This window comes from Mustela nigripes, chromosome 2 (genome assembly GCF_022355385.1).
Source record: "Mustela nigripes isolate SB6536 chromosome 2, MUSNIG.SB6536, whole genome shotgun sequence".
Classification (NCBI taxonomy): domain Eukaryota; kingdom Metazoa; phylum Chordata; class Mammalia; order Carnivora; family Mustelidae; genus Mustela; species Mustela nigripes.
The window spans coordinates 13,449,358-13,474,402 of NC_081558.1; the positions used below are offsets into that span (position 1 = coordinate 13,449,358).

Below are 25,045 nucleotides of genomic sequence, written 5' to 3' on the forward strand. Positions count from 1 at the left end.
GCTTAGTGACTGAGCCACCCAGGCACCCACATTCTTTTGTTTCTTTAAAATCACTAAGTATTAAGGTCTATTTTTCTGCAATTTGAACATATCCCAGGAAGTTCCGCAATTGGACTTGAAAATGTGCTTGGGCAATGAGGGCCTTTCAGGTGTAGATCAAAGTGGCTGGGAACCTAAAATGACTTCTTACGTTAAGAAAGCTGTGGTTCATCTTTCTTTTTTGGGAACCCTTCACCCTACCCTACTCCAGAACTACATCTGGAGTTCTGGTCCCACCTGAAGAAAAAGTTGGGTTTCCAGAGCCTTTTGGAATTGGGGATTTCAGACTGAGGACCCATAACAGTATCTTGAAGAGCTGTGGGCAGAATTGGGGAGTGATGGTCATGGACACTATTTATTTATTTATTTATTTATTTATTTATTTATTATTTTTAAAACATTTCTTTTCAGTGTTCCAAAATTCATTGTTTATGCACCACACCCAGTGCTCCATGCAATAAGTGCTCTCTTTAATACCCACCACCAGACTCACCCAACCTCCCAACCCCTTCCCCTCCAAAACCTTCAGTTTGTTTCTCAGAGTTCATGGGCACTATTTAGTGAGGTCTCAGTAAATTTGGTAGGATGGAGAAGGAGGGAAGGTAGGAGGGAAGAAAGGGGGGAGGGGGGAGGAGGAGGAAGGGAGAAGAGGAAGAAATTGTTGGAGAGGAGGAGGGAAGCCAGGAGGGCAGGGGTGGGGGTTAGAGGAGGGGTGGAGAGGAGGAGGGATGAAGCAGAAGAGAAGGGGAAGGAAGTAGGTGGGGGAGGAGCAAAGAAAGGGGAAAGTGGGGGGAAAGGGGGAGGGGAGGAAGAAAGCTGAAGGCGGGGAGGAGAAGAGAAGGAGGGGGAGGAAGTGGGGAAGAATGGAGGAATTGGGGTCAGAGGGAGGAGGGGGAGGAGAAGTTTAGGGAGGAAGAAGGGGGGAGGTGGGGGGAAGTGGAGGGAGGTGGGAGAGCAAGCCTCTAGCCCACATTTGTGAATGAGAGAATTTCAGCTCCAGCTCACGTGACAGCTCCGGTCCTCGATTTCTTTACCTGTAAAATGGGGTGAGCACAACAGGGCTACCTGACAGGATAAGAGCGCAGCTGTGTTTACTGGTCATTGCTGACTCTGCTGATCCCTGGCCAAGAAAATAGCCATCCAGTGGCTGGCTCTCGGCCTGTCCTCCAGATCTGCCCGCTTGCCCCCCATTCCACCAACCCTGGGCAACTACAGGCACCAATGGTAGCATGTGGGAGGGGTGGGAGCCTGCCCAGCCCTGTCCTCCAAATGGTGCTGGAAGCAGGCCCTGGCTGCCTCCCAAGGAGAGCGCTGAGAAGGTCGGCCAAAGCAACGCAGAAAACAAGCTGGGGTGGGGTGGGCAGGGGGGCAAAAGAGGGGGAGCTTGGAGGGAGGGATCCAAGGCAATGGCCTGCATGGGCACAGCACAGGCAGAGCCGGGCCCAGGAGTCTGCAGAAATAGTGGTTCCGGAGGGCCCCCACTCTCAGGCTAGGTTTGGAGTCCTCTGTCTTGGCCTCATCGTCCCTGCCTCAGCTTCTGGGAACCCTCGAGGAAGCGGCTAAGACTGAGGGTCTGTGCACCGCTCCAGGTAAGCCAGGGTCCAGGGTAGTGGGCGGCCAGGGTAGTGGGCAGCCAGGCCAGCGCTGGCCCGTGCCTGATCAGGAGGGCTTTTGGGTCTCTGGGTGGGCATTTAGAACTTCGGGTGTGGCGGGTAGGAACAAGATTTTGCGTTATGGATTGGGGATTAGTTGAGTCCTTGAAATGTATAATTAAGACTGAGGTGGGGTTTGGATTTAGAACCTCCCGAGGCTCCTAGACTGTGAGTTTAGGACTCTCCGGATTCCTTGAACGTGTAAGACCCAAGAGGCGTCGCAGCCTAGACTCAGGATAAACGGGGCGAGAACCCAGGACACACAGGCCCTGGGTGTGATCCGAGACTTTCTGGTCCCCCGGGCTAGGAATCCGTTTGCCATTCAGTGCTCAGCCCTGAGCCACGCCCCTAGGGTGCGGGAGCACGTGTTTTCTAAATGCCGCTCGGGGGCAGGAGTGGGGGAGCCGTTTGGGTGTCTCCAAGACAGCGGTCGCCCTTTCTGGGCCGTTCTAGGCTCCGGTCTCGTTGGCCGTCGTCTCTCTGGCCTGGGGCCCCTCTCTATGGTCGTGGCCTCCCGAAAGAGGCGGGCTTTGGCTGAGCGGCTGCGGAGCTCGTATCAGGACAGGTCGGAAGATAGCCTTGGGGCGGGCCTAGGTTGGCAGATGGGGAGGGGCCTAGGGCTCTAGGTGGGCCAGAGGGAGGTCCAGAGGGTGTCGATTGGGCCAAAGCCCGAGGGCGGGGCCAGTGGCCGGGGATGGAACCTGGGCCTGGGTTAGGGGCGGGCCGGGGGGGGGGCCCTAATTGGGAGTGGGCGGGGCGTGGATTGTGGGCGGGACCAGAGGCCAATCTGGGGGCGGGGCCCAATGAATGGCGGAGTAGAGATAGAAACGGGTCTTGGAGGAAAGCCCCGGACCTGTGGGAACTGGGGTGGATCCTGTAACCGAGGACGGCGCTAGATCACGGCAATGGAGGAAGGCTGATCAAGTGCCTGGGAAGGGCCTGTGTCTGTGGTAGGGACGAGGTGGAGCCCATGTTTGGGGCCAAGTCGTGAGCCTGGAGCTTGGGTTCAGAGCCCAGCCGCTAGGTCAAGACGTGGGGTAGGTCTTGACAGTGACTGGCGGAGTCTAAGAGCTGCGTCTGAGGGCGTGGCCTGTGCTAAGAATTGGCAAAGAGGCTAGAGCCGGGCTAAGAAGAGGAGGGAGGCCTGTGCCCAGCATGGGAAGGAGCGGAGCCCTGATCCGGGGGCGGAGTCTGTCGGGACCCGGCTAATTCCAGGCATGAGGGCGGGGCTCGAAGGGGGTGGCCTGGGCTCCCTGAGGAGGCGGGGCCAGGGCCTGGGGGCGGAGCTCATTCCGGGGGCGGGGCCCCAGCCTTCCGCGGCCTGAGAGCTCTCCGCCTCCCCAGGATGCAAGCTCCCGGTGCAGGCTCGGCCTCCGTGGTCTCGCTCGTGCTGCTGTGGCTGTTGGGGCTGCCGTGGACCTGGAGCGCAGCGGCGGCGCTCGGCGTGTACGTGGGCGGTGGCGGCTGGCGTTTCCTGCGCATCGTCTGCAAGACCGCAAGGCGGGACCTCTTGTGAGTGCAGTTGGGGCCTGGCCCCGGACCAGCTGCGCGTCTTGGGGGGTGATCAGAGCGGGGGTGTTGCAGGGGCGGAGTCGGGGGCTCTGAGGGCTTGGGGAGAAGGGTTTTGGAGACTGGCGGGCGAGGCTTAGATGAGGGCGGGGCCGGGACCTGAAAGAATGACGGATTGGGGGTCTCTGAGGGGAACTGGAGGGGACAGCTAGAGGGTTTCTGGAGGGAGAGAGTAAGTTTCAAGATTCTAAAGGCTGTTTGGGAGACCTCAGGGGGCTGGGCGATAACTTGGAGATCTCTGGGCAGCTGGTGGTTCCAGAGAGCTGGGGCTGATTGGGAGGCTTTGTTATTTGGGGGTCTCTGTGGGGACTTGGTGACGGTGAGAGGCTTCTAGGGGTTCTTCAGGGATTCTCATAGGTCTCTAGGGGCCCGCGGTGGCGACCCAGTGGTCTTTGGGGGATGCAAAGACACTTTGAAGTTTTTTAGGGCTTTCTCGGTGGGTGAGGGATGAAGGGGCTTCTTGAGACATCTGTAAGAGACTTTTAGGGTTTCTGAAGGGTGTGTGTCTCCTGGGGGCCATTTACCGGTTTCTCTGTGTCCCGGGGTGCTCTTTGAAAGTTTGGGATCTGTACAGGATTTGAGGGGTTCAGAGTTTGTGGAGACGTTGCTGCGTATTCCAAGACTTGTTTGGGGATCTCTAGAGATCGTGATCTCTCACGAGGGGATTTTGGTGTCCTATGCGGGTTTCCTTGGAAGAAGGTCTCTGGGGTGTCTCCAAGGGGCATGCTTGAAGAAGCTTTTGGGGGTCCTCCTGTGGTGAAATAGGTGTTGCTGGGGGTTCCCATTGGAAAGAATCTTAATAACAACCACCACATGGGAATGCCTGAGCACCTGCTGTGGGTCTGCGGGACTGATCCTCTCAGGTGGGGTGGGGTAAACTAACTAACCCATTGTAAGGATAAAGAAACATCCCTGTGAGCAGCAGGGATGGGGTGAGTTGGGAAGAGTCCCACCGCCAAATGACTGGTTCCGAACCTTCTAGAACTCGTCCTTTTCTCTCCATGCCCTGGCCCCTGCCTCTGCCTTTGGTCTTTCTGACCAGATTTGACCGTGCCCTCTATTGACACAACCCCCATCCTCTGCAGGAGAAAGACTCAACCTCCAGCTGGACACTAGGTTCTGTGACCTACGCCAGGATCTGCCCACTCGCCACTCCCATCTTCATAGATTCACCTGACCCTCACATCAGCGTGCCTGTCAGGCTCAGGATGTTCCCCCTCTGCCTGGAACACGCCGAGCCTCCTTTTGCGTGGTGATGCTTTATGATGTTGCTACACTGGCCTTCATGCTGGCCCTCAACATGTGCAGCCCTGGGGCCTTTGTCCTTGCTGCTGTCTCTGCCTGGGTCACTCTTTCTCTGTTCTTCCTTTTCATCACGCCGTGGCTTGAATGTCACCCCAAGAGCCCTCTCCTGACACTGTGTCCCTGTATGCCCTCCCACCTTGTTGGCTTTTTGGCAGAATGGCCAACATTTGCAGAGTGCTTCCTCCATGCCAAGGCTAAACATGACTTCTTTAAATCCTCCCAGCAACCCTGTGATGTGGGTACTCTCTTGTCCCCATCTAACTGATGAGCAAACTGAGGCACAGCATAGGCTGGTCCCTTGCCCAGAGTCACACAGGGGGCAAGTAGTGGGGACAGGATTAGAACCTAGGCAGCATGGCTCCAAAGCTTGACTTGGTGCCACTAGTAGCATCTGTCATTTGTAATTATCTGTATTTAAATGCTTTCCAAAAAAAAAGATTTTATTTATTTATCTGAGAGAGAGAGAGCTTGAGCAGGGGGAGAGGCAGAGGGAGGAGAAGACTCCCCGCCAAGCAGGGAGCCCAGTGTGGGACTCGATCCCAGGACTTCGAGATGAGGACCTGAGCCGAAGGCAGCTGCTTAACTAACCGAGCCACTCAGGCGCCCCATCGTTTGTAATTCTCTTATGTGTCTGATTTCTTGCCTTTTAATTGTTGAGTCTCTTTCTCCCAGCCAGGCTGGGGGCCCTGTGGGGGCACAAGGGAAGCTGTGTGGGGTCTTCATGCCACCTTGGATGAACTGGTTTCCACATAGGGTCGCATATGGCAGCTGGCAGCCCTTCCCTGGCTACCGTGGGCTTGTCCAGGCCCCAGCTGTGCCTCACTGATCCTGAGTATCTGTGCCTGACTGTGTTCCCCCAGGGATGGAGTAAGAGCTGGGCCGACTACAACTCCCTGACCTTGGGCTTGACACACTTTTCTGTAGGAGACTGCCTCAAAGATGACCCAACCACCTGGTCTTCACTTTCATATGATTCCCCCCCCCCCCATGCTTTGAGTGTGGGCTGGATCTAGTGATTTGCTTGCCATGAATAGAATACAGCAAAAGTACTAGGATACTATACCCAAGATTAGTAATAGAATGTGGCTTCCATCACCAGTACTCTCTCGGATCGCTCCCTCTAGGAAAAGCTGGCTGCCCTGATGCGAGGCAGCCCATGTGAGTGATCTTGGAAGTGGATTCTGTCCCAGTGAAACCTTGAGAGGACTCCAGCCCCAGCCAGCACATTGATTGCAGCCTCACAAGACACCTGGAGCCAGAACCACCCAGCTAAGCCCCTCCTGGCTTCCTGACCCTCAGAAACTGGGAGATAAGAAATATTTCCAGCTGGTAATTGTGGAGGTGATTTGTTACACAGCAATAGCTAACTAATGCAGCTTGCTTAGCCCTCTCTAGGGACTAGGATCATAGTCCTAGAAAGAAGGAATGCCTACTAACCTCACTTTACAGGCTGGTGTACCAAGGCACAGAGAGATGAGGTCATTGACCTAGAATGCACAGCCAAGGAGGACTTAGGACACTGGGGTCCCTGTTCTTAGCTACTGTGCTGTGCTGGGAGTGGTGGGGGGCCTGCACTGAGACCCGGGCATCTTCTCCCACCTCATCCCATGTTCCGTATTTGCGGCCTGAAATCTGATCCCGTTTATCGAGTTGGTTTCTGTCTGTTCTGGTGCTCTGGGGCTCGGGGTGAAAACATGAGGGGGCAGAAGGACTAGGAAGAAGAGAAAGGTGAGAAGAGCTCTCAGGAAGGGCTCAGAGGTGGACAGTGGCTTCTTTGTCTCCGGGTAGGGGTGGCTTGGGCTGCTGCCAGGTGGGGCAGCCCAGGCAAGTGGCTAGAGCTAAGAGCACTGGAGTCCACTGCCTGCCCACGTGGGCGTGCTCCGGAGAAAATGGGGGCGAGGGCAGGACGGGACAGGTGGTAAGGGCTGGGCCTCGCCCTGAGTGCTCGTGTACCCTGATCATCACTAGCTCCGGCCTCAGGGCCCGTTGCCTGGAATGTCACCTATGGATGGGGGCTGTGGGGGTGCTCCTTGGCTGGAGCTGCCTGCTCTGGTTCCCAGTCTTGCTGGTGGTCCTTTCCCCATGGCTATAAAAGTAGTGCCAGCTCCTGGGGTTCTTGGGGTGCTCTGTCAAGTTTATTCATGGCAAACTCTCAGAGGAGAGCTGGGTACCCAGTAGGCACTCAAATGCATTCGTGCTGGCTGCCATGAGCTGGTTGGGGGCGCTGGGGGTGGGGCCTTGGTGGCTGTGTGGGTTGGATGGTTGGGGGCTGGGTGGCCAGAGCCAGCGTGTTTAGCTGTGGACCTCAGCTGTGCCCCTTGCTGGCCCCAGGAGTTGTACCCTCTGAGTCTCACTTCCTCCCTCTGTAAAAACAGTCGTTGTGTGGTACCGCCTCTTCAGGAAGCATGTGTTGAACACCTGCATGCAACATGGGCACGTGGCCTGCCTCATGGTACGTGGTGAATACTTTATTAATGCTTTGTGGCAAGCCTGTGGAGGAGCAGCAGGCTCCCCCTGCTGGGGCCTGGTTCTGGGCTATTCTGTCTTGACTTGCTGGCTGACCTTATGCATGTGAATTCACCTCTCTGAGCACCCACCTCATCCCATCACCTGTCACGTGGAAATCTCAGGACCCTACTTTGGAGGGTGTCCATGAGGTTAGCTCAGTGCCTGGCACACGGTAGGTGCTCAATAAATGCTAAGGCTGCTCATCTTAGCTACTCTGTTCACTGTTGAATGGGTGAGATATCAGGATCTGACCAGGGAGGTGGGTGAATTTTTGTTTTTTTTTTTTTGTTTTATTTTTGTTGTTGTTGTTTACTTTGTTTTTTTAAATTTTGTTTTATTTTATTTTTTTTATTTTGTTATTTTTATTTAATTTTTTAAAAATGTTGTTTTATTTCAATTTTTAAAGTTTTTATCTATTTATTTGTCAGAGAGAGAGAGAGAGAGAGCGCGCGCGCGCATACAGGCAGGGGGAGTGGGAGGCAGAGGGAGAAGACCCCGTGTTGAGCAAGGACATGGGTACGGGGAATGAGGACCCCGGGATCATGACCTGAGCCAAAGGCAGACACTTAACCGACTTAGCCACCCAGGCGTCCCGACACGCGTCTTTTAATATTTTGTGTTTACTTGTTTTGTGTAATAGTCAATATATAACCCGTGGCACAAAATTCAAATTTTAGAGAGAGGTTTACAGTGAATGTTGTCCTCTCTGCTGCCCCCAGCCCTGCAGTTTCCTTCCTTAGAGGCATCTTCTGCCACTTTCCCAAGATACTGTTAGAAAAATCTGCACAGACCCACCTGTTCTTTGTGCCTGTAGGCACTTGTAAATGCCCTCATGTTCTCCGCCCTGTTCCTCACCTGGTGCTTGCCTTCCATTTTTACTTGTAATTTTTAAATTTTATTAAAGTCACATGAGCTTTGAGATGAAAGCCTCTGAGCCTTCTACTTCGAGGGGCAGCTGCGAGCCCCACCCTTTGGCCACACCCACACTTTTCCTTCCCTACCTGGAATGACTCTTAGGTCTTGTCTGACTCCTTTGGGCTTTTACTCCGTGTCTCTAAATGGGTTATGGGATGATATCTGCATTTTTTCACTTGGACACTTCATCAGTCGTCTCCCTCCGTGGAAGACAGGGATGTGGCACCTCTTTATCCCCTTGTCCTCACGCTCTTCCTGTCCCTCTACATGCATGTACGCCCTGCTCCCCAACAGACACGTGTTTTTCCATACCTTCATTGCCCCAATATTATTACAGTTGATTCTCATTATCTGTGGTAATTTTGTTTTATAAAGTCACTGCAAACATTGGATTAACAAATACTGAACCATCATTCCTAGGGCAAGTACAGGGTTAGGGTTCTGCAAACCTTTGGTCACAGCATTTTTATCAACCAAGCAATACATAACCTTGTTTTATGTTTGTTCTATTTAGAGACACCTCGTGGGGTGCCTGGGTGGCTCAGTGGGTTAAGCCTCTGCCTTGGGCTCAGGTCATGATCTCAGGGTCCTGGGATCAACCTCCACATTGGGCTCTCTGCTCAGCCAGGAGCCTGCTTCCCCACCCCCTCTTTGCCTGCCTCTCTGCCTACTTGTGATTTCTGTCTATCAAATAAATATATAAAATCTCTTAAAAAAATAAAGACACTTCATTTTATATACATTCCCCCACCCCTTTTTTTTTTTTTCCAAAACAAGCTCTGTGCCCGGTGTGAGGCTTGAACTCATGATCCCAAGATTCAGAGTTACATTTTCTACTGCCTGAGCCAGCCAGGTACCCCCATAGTCTTTTTATTTATCTATTTGTTAAAAAAGATTTTATTGATTTATTTGACAGAGAGAGAGCACAAGCAGAGGGAGCAGCGGGCAGAGGGAGAAACAGGCTCCCCACTGAGCAGGGAGTCCGATGTGGGGCTCGATCCCAGGACCCTGGGATCATGACCTGAGCTGAAGATGGATGTTTAATGACTGAGCCGCCCAGGTGCCCCCGCACCCCCATCCCCACACCATAGTCTTTTAAAAGAAATGTCTTTTCTTGACTCAATACCAGTGAACTTATGGCCAACAGCATTATAACTCACACCTGAACAAAACTTTCTAAGTAAGGCACATCCCAGCCTTCTTGCCCTTAGAAACACTAGAGAGCACTTTAGCATTATGCCTGGAGGCCCTTTTAAACAGCAAAATCACCAGCAAAAAGGACAAAAATGCAAAAAATGTGGCGCTAAATAGACTGCCAAAAGGATGCTTGTTTACAGCATGAGCAGAAACAAGAAGGCTGAGTGTTGCCTTGTTTGACCTAACCTGGGAATGTTCACATTGGCAATGCAACTTACTTGCTGCTCTGTGTGTGTCCTCGAATGGCTGTGAAAGTAATGTGAATGTTGATTTTGGGCTTACAAATAAATTTTAGTGAGCAGGCAGATTTGCAATGAAGAAATCTGTCAATAATGAGACTTGTCTATTATCCATTATTATAATTTGGTCAGGTCAGTAATTGGTGTTTATATTTTCTTTTTTTTTTAAGATTTTATTTACTTGACAGAGAAAGACACAGCAAGGGAGGGAACACAAGCAGGGGGAGTGGGAGAGGGAGAAGCAGGCTTCCCACCGAGCAGGGAGCCCGATGCGGGGCTCGATCCCAGGACCCTGGGATCATGACCTGAGTCGACGAAGGCAGCCCCTTAACGATTGAGCCACCCAGGCACCCCTACATTGTTTCAACAGTCATAGTATTCTCACTTAGTCGAGCTGTCTAGTATACTATGATCATTTTTTATTCTGTTAACAACCTTTGTGTATTTTCTTTGAGGTTATTGGTTGCCTTTATATTTGTTAGTTTTATTGGTATTTATCATTACTCCAAGCCCAGACAACAGTTGTCTCTCTCTTCTCTCATGACTTTTATAGCATAAGATGGGCTTCCAGTTTCACCTTTTTTGGAGAAGTCTCTCTCTAGCCTTCAAATTGCCCAGGCTAGGCTCGTTGCCTCCTGCACCTGGTGCATAGCCATCATCTAGGCTTAATCCTAGCCACCATCCCGAGGATGGGTATTACTTATCTGCCTGCTTGTGATCTCTGTCAAATAAATAAATAAAATCTTTTTTAAAAAATGGAATTAGCGGGGGTACGCCTGGGTGGCTCAGTGGGTTAAGCTGCTGCCTTCGGCTCTGGTCATGATTGCGGGGTCCTGGGATCAAGTCCCACATTGGGCTCCTTGCTCGGTGGGGAACCTGCTTCTCTCACTGCCTTCTGCCTGCCTCTCTGCCTGCTTGTGTGTACTCGCTTGCGCTCTCTCTCTCTCTCTGGCAAATAAATTTAAAAAAAATAAAAATAAATGGAATTAGTGGGCGCCTGGGTGGCTCAGTGGATTAGGCCTTTGCCTTCGGCTCTGGTCATGATCTCAGGATCTTGGGATCGAGCCCTGCTTCGGCCTCTCTGCTCGGTGGCGAGCCTGCTTCCCCCTCTCTCTCTGCCTGCCTCTCTGCCTCTTTGTGATTTCTGTCTGTCAAATAAATAAATAAAATCTTTAAAAAAAAAAAATGGAATTTGGGACGCCTGGGTGGCTCAGTTGGTTGGCCGACTGCCTTCGGCTCAGGTCATGATCCCAGAGTCCCGGGATCGAGTCCCGCATCGGGCTTCCGGCTCCATGGGGAGTCTGCTTCTTCCTCTGACCTTCTCCTCGCTCATGCTCTCTCTCCCTGTCTCTCTCTCAAATAAATAAATAAAATCTTTAAAAAAAAAAATGGAATTAGCCCACCATCTTGAAAAGTCTTGGGTTGGATACCCTGCTTCCTGGATCCCTGGTGGTTTTTTTCTTTGGTTTACTCCTTTGATCTGTTGCAGCACATCCTTATTAGCTTTTGGAGAAATATGGATGAGAGGTTAATTTTTAAAAAAAATATTTTATTTATTTATTTGACAGAAATCACAAGTAGACAGAGAGGCAGACAGAGAGAGAGAGGGGGAAGTAGGCTCCCTGCTGAGCAGAGTGCCCAATGTGGGGCTTAATCCCAGGACCATGGGATCATGACCTGAGCAGAAGGCAGAGGCTTTAACCCACTGAGCCACCCAGGCACCCTGAGAAGTTAATTTTTTGAGACCCTTCACATATGAAAAGATTTTAATTTCTACCATCACACTTGACTGATGGTCTGGGGATAGACTTCTAGGTTGGAAATTATTTTCCTTCAAAAATGAAGACATTTCTTTTCACATTATTGTTGAGAAGTCAGAAACCCTCCCAATTTCTGATTTTTTTTTTTTTTTTCCCTTTCTGGAAGTGTGTGGGATCTTTTCAAGATGGTGGGCTAAAAGACTTTTTAAAAAAGATTTTATAAAAAAGATATTTTAAAAAAAGATTTTATTTATTTATTTTTAAAAATATTTTAAAAAAATTTTTTTTTAAAATATTTTATTTATTTATTTGACAGAGAAGCAGGCAGAGAGGCGGGGGGCGGGGGGAAGCAGGCTCCCTGCTGAGCAGAGAGCCCGATGTGGGGCTCTACCCCAGGATCCAATGATCATGACCTGAGCCGAAGGCAGAGGCTTAACCCACTGAGCCACCCAGGCACCCCTCTTTCTATTCTTTGTATGATCTTTTGGTTGGTTTCAGTTCCATGAAGTTTTCTTGAATGATACTGATGATTTACTTATGTTTATTTCCTTTACTCTTCTTGGAACTCCTGTTATTCAGTATCTGGAACAGCATTTGGTTTGATAACTGCTTTTTTTTTTTAAGATTTTATTTATTTATTTGACAGACAGAGGTTACAAGTAGGCAAGAGAGGCAGGCAGGGAGAGAGGGGAGGAAGCAGGCTCTCCACGGAGCAGAGATCCCGATGTGGGGCTCCATCCAGGACCCCGGGACCACGACCCAAGCCGAAAGCAGAAGTTTCTACCCACTGAGCCACCCAGGCGCCCCTGATGACTATTCATTGAATAAATGTAATGTTGGACCGTCTTGGCTGGTTCTCTAATTTTCGTTTTCTTTTTTCTTTTCCATCTCTATCTTATTATCCTACTTTCTGTGATATTTCTTCAAATATACCTTCTAACCTTTCTATTCATGTTTGACTTATGCCCTCACATTTGGAATTTCTTATTGTGATCATTATTTGTTTAAAGTAATAGATTTTATTTTTAATTTTTTATAAACTTCTTTTTTTTTTTTTTAAGATTTTATTTATTTGACAGACAGAGATCACAAGTAGGCAGAGAAGCAGGCAGAGAAAGAGAGGGAAGCAGGCCCCCCGCCAAGGAGAGAGCCCGATGTGGGGCTCATCCCAGGACTCTGAGATCACGACCTGAGCTGAAGGCAGAGGCTTAACCCACTGAGCCATCCAGGCACCCCTATAAACTTCATTTTTTAAAAAGATTTTATTTGTTTATTTGACAGAGAGAGAGCACACACAAGCAGGGGGAGCAGCAGGCAGAGGGAGAGAGAGAGGCAGCCTCCCCACAGAGCAGGGAGTCTCATGTGGGCCTCAATCTCAGGACCCCAGGATCATGACCAAGCTGAAGGCAGATGCTTAACCATCTGAGCCACCCAGGTGCACCTCTTAGCAACTTTCCAATATGGACTAAAGTACAGACAGTCCCTGGCTTTCAGTGGTTGACTTACAATTTGTCCACTCTACAGTGACGTGAAAGTGATACGCATTCATTAGAAACTGTACTTTGAATTTTGATTTTGGATCTTTTCCCAGACTACCGACAGGCCGTCGGTAGTCGGTGAGACTCTCTCGTGATGCTGGGTGGTAAACCTCAGCTCCCAGTCAGCCATACGATCGGGGGTAAGCGGCCCACCCAAGCATTCTATTTTTCACTTTAGTACAGTATTCAATAGCTTATGTGAGATATTCAACACTTAATTTAAACCACTGAGCCACCCAGGCACCCTCAACACTTAATTAAATTGGCTTTGTGTTAGATTATTTTGCCTAGCTGTGGGGAGATGTAGTTTTTTTTTTTTTTTTTTAAAGATTTTATTTATTTATTTGACAGACAGAGATTACAAGGAGGCAGAGAGGCAGGCAGAGAGAGAGAGAGAGAGGGAAGCAGGCTTCCTGCGGAGCAGGGAGTCCGATGCGGGGCTCGATCCCAGGACCCTGAGATCATGACCCGAGCCGAAGGCAGCAGCCCAAACCACTGAGCCACCCAGGCGCCCCGAGATGTAGTGTTTTGAGCACATTTAAGATAGGCCAGGCTAAGCTGTGATGTTTGTTCGGTTAGATGTATTAACTGCATTTTCAACTTAGGGTATTTTCAACTTATGATGGGTTTATTGGGATGTAACACTACTGTAAGTCGAGGAAGATCTGTGTTTTTCTTTTTTTTTTTTTTAAGATTTTATTTATTTATTTGAGAGAGAGAGATCACAAGCAGGGATCACAAGCAGAGGGAGAGGCCGACTCTGCATTGAACCTGGAGCCTAACATGGGGCTCGATCCCAGGACCCTGGGATCATGACCTGAGCCAAAGGCAGACACTTAACTGACTGAGCCACTCAGGCGCCCGGAGGAAGATCTATATTACGAACTATGGTCACCATGTTGTACGTTACATCCCTGTGACTTCCTGATTTTATATAGAAGGTTGCTTCCTAGACACATTTCTACCCATTCTACACTGGAGCCTGGGATTCAGCTTTCTCCCACTTCCAGGGACCCCCACCTGTCATCCCTGCTCCCCAGCTTCCAGAAGTGGGGAGATTTGGTCTCCATTCCCATTTTCCTAGTCTTTGTGTTCACACTAAAAAAAAAAAAATCCCTTTCCTGGCTATTTTGGTGGGGGCAGGGTGGCAGGGAAACACAGTGATCAGTCAGGGTCTGGGTATTTGATCTGCCAGCTTTGCATGAAATCACCCATGCCTTTTCTCACTTGTGGCTCCTTCCTCATCTACCTGTGTTGGGGCCCCATTCTCATAATGGTTGCACAGCCTTCCATTGTAAGGACCAACCACTGCTCATTGGACCCCTCCCCTACTGCAGGACATTGGGTTCTTTCCATCTTCTGCTTATTGAAAGCTACAAATGAATAATGCTATCATTTCCCCCATGTGACTTTAACAGGCCGAGACCGATCTTCTAATTAGTGGACCGATCCAGAGCCATGGAGAGAGTCCCATCCCTGTGCAGTCTCTTCCCACTCTCTGTTTTCTTCTTCTTTTTTTTTTTTTTAAAGATTTTATTTACTTATTTGTCAGAGAGAGAGCAAGCGAGAGAGCAAGCACAGGCAGACAGAGTGGAAGGCAGAGTCAGAGGAAGAAGCAGGCTCCCTGCGGAGCCTGGGACTCGATCCCAGGACGCTGGGATCATGACCTGAGCCGAAGGCAGCTGCTCAACCAACTGAGCCACCCAGGCGTCCCCCACTCTCTGTTTTAATCACTCCTCTCTATCCCACTGACCTTGGCTGTCTTTGAAACGTGCCAATCTCCTTCCTGCCTCCAGGCCTCTGCACTCAGGGTACTGTCTGCCTGGAATGCTTTCCCCCTGAACTTTATCGACTGCTGCCTCCTTCCTATCCTCTACAGTGCAGTGCAGATGTTGCTTCCTCAACGTGGCCTCCCCCATTCCCATGGATAATGTCTTCCTTGGTTATGCTCGATCACATCAGTCTGTTTGTTTCCTTTTTAGGAAACTTATTATTAAGACTACCATTGCTGGGGTGCCTGGGTGGCTCAGTGAGTTAAGCCTCTGCCTTCTGCTCAGGTCATGGTTCCAGGTTCCTGGGAGCCTGCTTCCCCCTCGATCTCTGCCTGCCTCTCTGCCTACTTGTGATCTCTCTCTGTCAAACAAATAAATAAATAAATAATTTAAAAAACAAAAAGACTACCATTGTTTTTCTTTGCTGTTTCCTTGGTTATTAACTCCCTCTCCTCGTAAACCCCATGTAGGCAGTGATCAAACCTACCTAGTCACCTGTGAGTGTAAGGAGCATGAATCCCAATTTGGAGTGGCATTGGCAGTTAGGAACATTTACAGCTGATTGTAACATGGAGTTCTGACCTGAGATGGCTTCAGGCGGGTCAGTTCATCGTGCCGTATGTTGTCATTGACTCAGGTTCTGTCTCTCTTTATGCTCTGCCATCCTTGCTGTAAAGGTTTCTTGTCTCCAGCTTGGTACCCTCATGGTCTCATGTTGGCTGCTGTGGTTCCAGCCATTACATGCCCGTGACAGCTTCTCTGGGTAGAAGAAAGGGAACATGGGACTGCTGTGTTTTGTGTTGAAGAGATTGTGTGAAAGTTGCTTATGTGTTGCAGGGAGGTGTATGCGCTGGGAGTTCAAGGAGCCAAAGAGGTCACCAAGCGGAGCCCGATTTCCAGGGCTTTGAATGCTGAGCAGAGGAGCGTCGTGTGCCCAGGGAAGGGTTCTGAGCAGGAGAGCAGCATGGTTAGACTGGCATGCACCGAGGAGGAGGAGGGTGGTGCAGCAGGGGGGGTTTGGGGCAACCAGGCCGAAAGTGGACTTGTTGCTGGACAATAGGAATGGAAACATAGGCTCCCCTGTTTTAGGTGCTGGGGTGAGAACAGTAAGCAAGACAAGGATTGAAGATGAAGCATGGTGTATAGGCATATCTCGGTTTGTGGTGCTTCGCAGATATTGTGGGTTTTTTTGCTTTGTTTTGGTTTTGGTTTATTTATTTTTATTTATAAATTAAAGGTTTGTGGCAATCCTATGTTGCGTGCATTTCTTGGCACTGTTTTCTTCTCATGTGAGCGTTTGCTCATGTTGTGTCTCTGTCACATTTTCACATTTTGGTAATTGTTGCAATATTTCAAACTCATGTTTCATTATCATTATATTGGTTACGGTGATCTGTGATCAGTGACTATGACTCACTGAAGCCTCAGATGATGGTCAGCACGTTTTAGCTGAAGAAAGGAGCTAAATAACATATTTTTTTTTTTAAAGATTTTATTTATTTATTTGACAGGCAGAGATCATAAGTAGTCAGAGAGGCTGGCAGAGAGAGAGGAGGAAGCAGGCTCCCTGCTGATGCAGGGCTTGATCCCAGGACCCTGAGATCATGACCTGAGCTGAAGGGGCTCAGTTCGTTAAGTATCTGCCTTGGGCTCTGGTTGTGGTCCTGGGGTCCTGGGATCGAGTCCCATGTCGGACTCCCTGCTTAGCGGGGAGCCTGCTTCTCCTTCTCCCTCTGTCCCTCTTCTGTCCCCCATCAAATAAATAATATCTCTAAAAAAAAATAAAAGATTTTATTTGTTTATTCATGAGAGAGAGAGAGAGAGAGAGAACAAGAAAGAGCCGCAGAGGGAGAAGCAGCCTCCCTGAGCCCAGTGTGGGACTCGATCCCAGAACCTTGGGTTCACAATGTGAGCTGAAGGCAGGTGCTTAGCTGACTGAGCTACCCAGTGGTCTCTAAATATGTATTTTTTTGATTAAGATACATACATTGGTCTTTTAGACATAATGCTATCTATTGCACACTTAATAAATTAGAGTATAGCGTAAACATAACTTTTATATGCCGTAGGAAACAAATTCATTTGATTTGCTTTGTGGGGCTGTTTGCTGTATTGTGGTGGTCTGGAACCAAACCCACAATATTTCTGAGGTATGCCTGTGCTCACTTCCCATGACACAAACCGGGTGACCTAAGACATCCGAATTTAATTCTGCTATAGCTATAGAGGCCAGAAGGGCAGGGCTGGATCTTTTGGGAGGTTCTGGGGGAGACTCTCTCATGTCTATCTCCTGGCTTCCGGTGGCAGCTGGTGCTCCATGGCAGTCCCTTGGTTTAAAGTTAGGTCGACCGTGATCTCTGCCTCCGTTCTCACGTGGCCTTCTTCTCCGTGTCTGTGTCTCCTCTTCTGTCTCTTATAAGGACATTTGTCATTAGCTTTGGGGCTTACCTTAGTCCAAGACGATCTCTTTAAGATCCTCAACTAATTAAGATCTACAAAGATCCTTTTCCCACATACGGTTTCTTTCACAAGTTCAGGAGGCCAGGACTTGGATATATCTTTTGGGGACCACCATTCACCCTGCTGTGCAGGGAATGGGGCCTGGCCCAGAGCAGAGCCAGGAGACCAGGAAGACTGACTACAGTGCTGGTCCCATGGAGTCATGGTGGGGCCCGGGCTGGGGTGCCAAGAAGGTCAGGTTCTGGCTAGTCTGCACTGGAGAAAGTCATTTGTTCTCTCCATCCCTGAGGACCTCCTAGGTGCCACACCCCATCTGGGCTTATGGGACAGCATGTTCAGTGTGACACGCTCTGGATGTGTCCAGTGGAGCCCACAGTCTAGTGAGAGAAGAATAATCAAAAAGGCAACGAGGGCATAATAAAACATCTGAAATTGACAAGAAGGCTTGAACATGTTGGGGGGGGGCAGGGATCACTGGTGGTGACTCCAGCCAAGGGGATCAGGGCAGGGCCTCTGGCGCAAGTAGGCAGATGAGAGGAAGCAACCTTGCAAAGATCTGGGGAAAGGAAGAGGGAAGAGCAGGTGCAAAGCGCAGAGGCAGGATCCCGCTGGGCAGAGGAACAACAGATCCCTCTTCTAGAACCCTTTTTCTTGGCTGGGCACTTAACATGCTTGACAGGTATTAGGCTGAGAATTGCATTGTTTGGGTGGCTGCTCTGGGCCCCACTTCCTGTTTGTAAATAGGGCAGTGGCAGGACCTACACTTTAGTGAGCTGGAGAATACCTTGGAGGTCGTTTGGTCCAGTCTTTGGACATTCCAAGTAAGGAAACTGAGAACTATAGGGAGGCAGGGTCTGCCCAGGCCCCCATAGCTTGTAGGCAGTCAAGGAGGCTTTGACCTAAGACCGTGAACTCTAGGGCACTTTTTTCTCCTGGGTTGTGTTGGGGCTCAGAGCTCCTGGACAGGTGCTTGAGAAATCAGCTCCGCCTCCTCCTCTGCCTCTCTGCCTTACCCCTGGGGGCTTCGCGGGCTGACCCCTGCTCTTATAACTTGCTTGTTCCTCTCTTTTCCTTGCAGGGTGAATACCAATAAAGTTGCTGGGCAGATAAAGTGCTAATCCCATTCTGATTTCTTATTCACCATGCTTCCTTCCGTGGGGCAAAGGATAGCAACAGAGTTGGTTGGGAATATAGGATGTGCCAGGCCCCGTCTTCAGCGATCTACCTCTGGCCTCTTTTCTCCTCAGCATGACCTGGGAGGTGGGGGATCTTACTGTCCTCATTTGTCGTGTCCCGGGACTGCTGTAACTGACCACAAACGTGTGGCTTAAAACCACAGGAACTTGTCTTCTTCTAAGTTCTGGCGACCAGAAGCCAGCCATCGAGGTGTCGGCAGGTGTGCTCTCTTAGAAAGCTCTCGAGGGAATCCTCTCTTGCTTCTTCCAGCTTCTGAGGGCTCCGGGTGTCTTGAGGCTCGTGGCCGTGTCACTCCTGTCTCCTCCCCTGTGTTTCTGTGTTCTCCTTAAAAAGATGCCTGTCATTGGACTTAGGTCCCGCCTGGGGAATCGGGATGACCTCGTCTCATACGCACCTCAGTTACATCTATAAAGATCCTACTTCAGGATGAGGTCACGTCTGAGGTTTCCGGTGGACGTGAATTATTGGGGACACTCTTCAACAGCCACAGTTGCGTTCCGGGGGTGGAGGCGGGGCTGTGTTTGTGTAGCGTGGGAGGACACCAGCATCGTCCTGTGTTTCGTGCCAGTACTGTATTCCCGGACACAATAGACAGGGTGCTTACTCTCATAGACATCAACATAAAATGCCAGGAAACCCATAAAGGAAGCTTGTCATTTCCGATTGTGATGATCGCTCCGTAGGAATAAAACGGGCTGGGAGCGTAGCAGTTACCCATCAGTTCCATGGCTGCGTAACAAATTACCCCAGAACCTAGAGGCTTAACACAAGGCCCAGTATTATTTCCTGTGGTTTCTCTGGGTCAGGAAGTCAGATGTCACCATGTTGTCTGCTCTGCCAAGTCTGGGGCTTCCGCTGGCCGACTCAGAATCTGGGACCGGAATCACCTGAAGTTTTGTTCACTCAGACGTGTTGTTAGAACACCTGCATATGGGCTCTCCACATGGTCTGGGCTTCTTTGCAACTTGGTGCTGGGTTTTGAGGGCCACTGTCCCCAGAGAGAGTGAGAACATCGGTGTGCCTAGAGCAAGGGGGTGCTGTCTCTGTGCCTCCATCTCAGAAGTCACACAGCATCACTGTTGCTATGTTTTCTTCATTAGAAGTGAGTCCCTGAGTCTGCCCCTTCCCAAGGGGCAGGGAAATAGGACCTGCCTTTTGAAGGGAAGACTGCCAAGGAATTGGCAGGCAGGTTCTCAAACAGCCATAGTGATCCAAGCTGGGCAGGGCAAGGAAGACCTCTCCAGGCAGGAGCTGGAGCTGGAGCTGGAGCTGAGAGGTAAAAGATGTGAAGGAAGCCTGATGAGACGTCTGGGGCAGAATATTCCAGCAGTGGCAACTGCATGGGCAAAGGCCCAGGGGCAGGAACCTTTGCCAGGCTGAAAATCAGGGAAGGAGGTGAGAGAAAGCTGGAGGAATAGAGGGCAGGATCAAGTGGACAGATCGATGGAGGCTGGGGCAGGTGGGGCTTCACAGGCCGTTTGGAGGGTTAAAACATTTTTTTTTTAAAGATTTTATTTATTTATTTGACAGAGAGAAATTACAAGTACACTGAGAGGCAGGCAGAGAGAGAGAGAAGGAAGCAGGCACCCTGCTGAGCAGAGAGCCCGATGCGGGACTCGATCCCAGGACCCTGAGATCATGACCTGAGCCAAAGGCAGCGGCTTTAACCCACTGAGCCACCCAGGCGCCCCGGGTTAAAACATTTTTGTGGGGAGAGGGTGCCTGGATGGCGCTGCTGGTTAGGCATCCGTCTCCTGTTTTCAGCTCAGGTCACGATCTCGGGGTCATGAGATCGAGTCCCGTGTCTCAGCATGGAGCCTGCTTAAAGTTCTCTTTTCTCTGTCTCCCTGTGCCCCTTGCCTGCCCCCTTAAAAAATAAAAATAAATAAAAGATTTTATTATGGAAGATTTCCTGCCTATGGAAATGGAGAGAATAATGTTGTGAGCCCATGTGCCCATCCCCCAACATCCATGACCTTCACCGACTCTCCCTCCGCTCTCGGAGTCCCACGGGCACATCTTTTCACCTCTTAGTTTTCTAGACTCTGTCTCTGGGAGGCAAAGACTCCCCCTTTTTAACTTGCTACAAGATATTCTTCCTGAGTTGTCCTGTTCATTTTTATTGTAGTGAAGTGTGTATAAAATTTACCTTAGTGACATCGAGCACATTCACAGTTACGTAACCACCACCTCCATCTGGTTCCAGAACATTTCCATCACCCTAAAAGGAAACCCCATTCCCATTAGCAGTCCTTTCCCCTCCCCGCAGCCCCTGGCAACTGCCAATCGGCTCTGTTCCCATGGGTTGTTTTTGAGGTATCACTTACATAAAATGAAATATACCCGTGCTAAGTGTACGTTTGGGGTTTTCGATCCAGGTAACTACCACCATCAAGATACAGAGCATCCCCATCTCCCCACAAGACTCCTCCTGCCCCTTTGCCACCAGTATCTCAGCCCCCCAGCGCTCACTGTGGCCCCCCCCCCCACCCCCACCGATCTGCGTCTCCCACCTGATCAGCTTCACCTGTGCAAAGCAGGTGCTCGCTGTGTGGGCATGAAGCAATCCGTGCCTCTGCACTGGTCACCAGGGAGGGGCGGGCTCCTGGGCTCCAGATTCAGGGTCTTGAAGGGAGTCATTTAGCCTCTCTTTGCTAAGCACCTACTATGTGCCAGGCTCCCGGTGGGAGGCAGGTGTCGCTTCCCCTGGTCACTGCAAACAGGGGCTTGGATGAGCAGAGCTCTGTGGTTAGAGGCCATCAGTCACCCTGAGAGTAACGGGGCAGGCACCCAGAGGGGACTGGTGGGTGGTATCCTCCCCAAGACCCTTTGTTTTTGGTCCTTACAGCTGTCCCCCTGCCTGTCCTGCCTCTCTTCACAGAGGTCTTGGCCTGGGACCTTGCCCCGCCTCTCACCAAAGATTTGGCCAGCCATAAAGAGGTGGCTGCTTTTTTTGGGCTGCGGGATTCAGGTCTGGCATGAGAGCTCCAGATGCCTCTCTCTTTCTCCCTCCAATGGTGTCCTGTGGGATTATTTGTGGCAGGCTCTCTGTGCTCCAGGAGAGTGGGGCCTTGGTCTGTCTCCACGGCTGTCTCTCCAGGGCCTAGAACAAAAATAGACACAAGTGCCTGTCATCCAGAGCAGGGAGAGATGGATAGCCCAGCAGCAAGATGGTAGATCAGGAAACTGCACAGGGCATTTGACAGTGTAAGTGCCGTGTTGAAAAATAAACAAAGCAGGGATCAGAGGGGGTTGGTGATGGTACCGTAACAGATGGCTGTCCGGGAATGGCCACCTGAAGAGGGTGGCATTTAAGCTAAGATCTGATGGAAATGGGGTAGGAGCAATGTAGATGTTGGTGGAAGAGTGGTCTAGGCAGGGGGCATGACCTTTGCAAAGGCCCTGAGGTAGGAGTGTGCCGGGTATGCTCAAGGAACAACAAGGAGGCCCCATGGCTGGAGTGAGTGAGCAAGGGGGAGCTGGCAGGGGAAGCAGGATGGAAAGGGAGGTGGAGCAGGAGAAAGTTGGAGGGGGAGAAAGGTTATGTCCGGGTCACCACTGGGTCTTGCCCATTGGGGGCCTGGCACACAGGAGATGCTCATCATTTGGGAGATGAATGGAAAAATCTGACTCTGTGCTGGCTGCTACCTCCAGGGATGGAGGGCACACTGAGGTCCAGGTTTGGGCACATGAGTACAGTCGGGCTGTTTATTGGGCATCTAGTAGGTGCCAGGCTCCTCAGCCAAACCAGATGTGACTTCCCCTTGGGTGCTCACGATCTAGGAGTGGGGGGGGAGCACCCATTATCGAATGGCTTTGCACAGAGGCTTTGATGGAGAATAGGGGATAGGGGGAGCTTCCAAGGTGGGCAGGAGAGAGTTTTCTGAGCCCAGCCAGTGCCTGCCCCAGTTTGGCCCCATTTGGGGGACTCTATGCTTGATGGGGGAGCTGTGGGCAGAGTGCAGGGGCTGAGCCCTAGAAGTCTTCCTGGAGGAGGTGATAAGGACACCAGGTTGGGGTGGATGCAGCATGAGGAATCCAGGCTAAAGGTGGTGGTGGGGTCCATGGGAGGCTCTGGACGTTCCAGGAGAGAAAAAGAAGGAAGGACTGGACCCTGGCTCCCTCTGAGTCACTGAACTAGCTGGGGTGGAGAAGGACAGAGTCACTAATTTTCATGGCATGGCCTGGCATGGCCAGCTTTGACCATCTGTGTACTTCTGGGTTGGCTGGCAAATTGCCCTTTCTATGCCCTTAGTACCCCCAAGAGACCCAGTGACCAAAAGGTCCTTATTAAACCTTTGCCTTCCTTGGGGGTGCAGGACTTTTCCCTCTGCTTTCTCCAGATGGAGATGCTGAGGCTTGGAGAGGTCTCCTGGAGGCCAGGCAGGGCACCCAGTGACCCCATCCCCTCCATCGCCCCTCCTCCCAGTGGCCTCTTCGTGCTGATCCGTGTCCGTCTGGAGCTACGGAGGCACCAGCGCGCCCGCCACACCATCCCGCGGATCTTCCAGGGGGTGGCGCGGCGGCAGCCGGATCGCCTGGCACTGGTGGACGCAGGCAGTGATGTGTGCTGGACCTTCGCGCAGCTGGATGCCTACTCCAATGCTGTGGCCAACCTCTTCTGCCAGCTGGGCTTTGCATCAGGTGACGTGGTGGCCATCTTCTTGGAGGGCCGGCCGGAGTTCGTGGGGCTCTGGCTGGGCCTGGCCAAGGTGGGCGTGGAAGCCGCTCTGCTCAACGTTAACCTACGGCGCGAGCCCCTGGCCTTCTGCCTGGGCACCTCGGGGGCCAAGGCCCTCATCTTCGGAGGGGAGCTGGCGGCAGGTGAGGTTGGGTGCACTTATCACCTTGGGTCGGGACTCCCGGGTTTCTAGGACCGGGAGATGGTGTGGTGCATCCCAGGCCTTGGGAGGGGCCCTGGCCGTCCTTGACAGTGACATCTGTTTTGGGCTGCAGCGGTGGCCGAGGTGAGCGGACAGCTGGGGAAGAGCCTGGTCAAGTTCTGCTCTGGAGAACTGGGGCCTGAGGGCATCTTGCCAGACACCCAGCTCCTGGACCCATTGCTGAAGGCGGCCTCCACAGCCCCCCTGGCACAGCCCCCTGACAAGGGCATGGATGGTGAGGCCAGGGTGGGACACCCTTCTTCAGCCAGTGCCTACCTACCCTGTCCCCTCGTCCCGCCCGCCCGGTCTTCGGTCTCCAACACATGCATCTCCTGCAGATCGACTCTTCTATATCTACACCTCGGGGACCACAGGGCTGCCCAAGGCTGCCATTGTAGTGCACAGCAGGTAAGGGGCCCATGGGCCTTATCCCAGCTTTGGAGAGTGACTCCAGGTTGCCTCTATGGCTGACCCCTTCCCTCAATCTTGTTGGGATCTTGGGAACATTTCTGTCTCAACCCAGTAAAACCCACAGCCCATCTCGGGACAGTGGTGCTCTGTGTCCCTCCTTGGTCTCTTGCTCCTGCTCCTGCCCCTAATGGCCCTGCTCCCCTCAGTGGCTGCAGGAGGGTTTAAAATCCTAAACCAGACCCTCCTGTGCCAGACTTCCCTGTACCTGCCTTGGCCCTCAGAGTAAAATCCATGGTCGCCTTGTGCAACGCCTGCCAGTTCTCTCTGCTGTCCTCTTCCTTCTCTCCACCTCTCACTCCTAGCCTTTCACCTCCTTACACTTCCTCAGATCCACTAGTGTCCTTCTGGCCTCAGGGCCTTTGCACATGCTGTGCCCTCCACCTGGCGGCTCTTCCCTGGCCCTCCCCGGCCCCCACCATGGCTCCTTCTCACCAGGTCTCAGCTCATGCGCCACCTCCCCTCACAGGATCCCCCAGCCTCTCTGGCTGTGTCACCTTCAGCCCCTCTCCGTTTCTCTGCTCTCCTATTTCTCATGGCCCCTAGCACCATTGACAGTTATTGGCGGCATGTTCCTCTCTAGGACCCCTGTGAGCTGGGCTGGCTCTGCCTGGGTCCCTGCGGTGTTCTGTCCCCGTCCCCCCCCCCCCCCCCCCCCCCCCCCCCGCCCCTCTCTGCAAGTTCCCTCCACTCCCATGCCCGGGAGGATGTAAGTCGCAGCCCCCGCACTCCCCGTCCCTGCAGGTACTATCGCATCGCAGCCTTCGGCCACCACGCCTACAGCATGCAGGTGGCAGACGTGCTCTATGACTGCCTGCCCCTGTACCACACGGCAGGTACCGCGGGTGGGTGGGGGCGGGGTGGGGGGCAGGGACTGGGGACTCCTCACCGAGCCCGCCCTCTGCAGGGAACATCATGGGCGTGGGGCAGTGTCTCATCTACGGGCTGACTGTGGTCCTCCGCAAGAAGTTCTCCGCCAGCCGCTTCTGGGATGACTGCGTCAAGTACAACTGCACGGTCAGGCCCCGCCCCTCCCGCGTGGCCCCACCTTCCACCTGACAGGCCGCCTCCACGGTGCAGCCACAACCCCACCCGCCTTCCAAGCACCACCCCCACCCCACCCCACCAGGGCTGCTCTGGAGATGGACAGGAGGATGGCCCGCCCCAGGCCCCCCCCCCCCCCCCCCCCCCCCCCGCCCCGTAAGCTCAGTGGATCCGCATGACTGCGTGAGAGTGGGCAGAGGCACCACCAAGACCATTTTGCAGGCCGGGAAACTGAGGCCTATACTACAGACGGGGTGGGGCCCAGGCCGCAGACTTCTCTAAGGAGTCCGCTCTGTGCCCCAGGAGTCTTCCCTGCTGGTGGCCCCAGGAAATCAAGAAATGAGACCAGTGCGTCCAGACCCTGCTCTGGGTTGGTTAGGGCCACAAGGTGTGGGGCTTCCAGGCGGGGTGAGCATGAGATAGAGGTGGAGGACATCCAGGGTCCTGGAGAGGGGGAGGATAAGGGGGACTAGGCCCCGCCCAAACCTCTTTTTTCCCC

At 52.0% G+C, this 25,045-nt stretch overlaps 1 protein-coding gene across 4 annotated transcripts in view; it reads left to right on the forward strand.

The window, feature by feature from the left end:
• Positions 1 to 1,424: 1,424 nt before the first annotated feature.
• The window catches only part of SLC27A1 (solute carrier family 27 member 1), a 34,520-nt gene continuing 10,899 nt past the window's right edge, over positions 1,425 to 25,045 (forward strand). Inside the window, exons 1-7 of one of the 4 annotated variants that reach the window (XM_059389375.1) lie at positions 1,425 to 1,628; positions 3,036 to 3,203; positions 22,581 to 22,975; positions 23,108 to 23,269; positions 23,373 to 23,442; positions 24,247 to 24,338; positions 24,410 to 24,519. In XM_059389375.1, coding sequence (XP_059245358.1) covers positions 3,037 to 3,203; positions 22,581 to 22,975; positions 23,108 to 23,269; positions 23,373 to 23,442; positions 24,247 to 24,338; positions 24,410 to 24,519 — 996 coding nt within the window. In that variant the 5' untranslated portion in view covers positions 1,425 to 1,628; position 3,036. The other 3 variants (XM_059389377.1, XM_059389376.1, XM_059389374.1) reach the window with 3 other exon arrangements.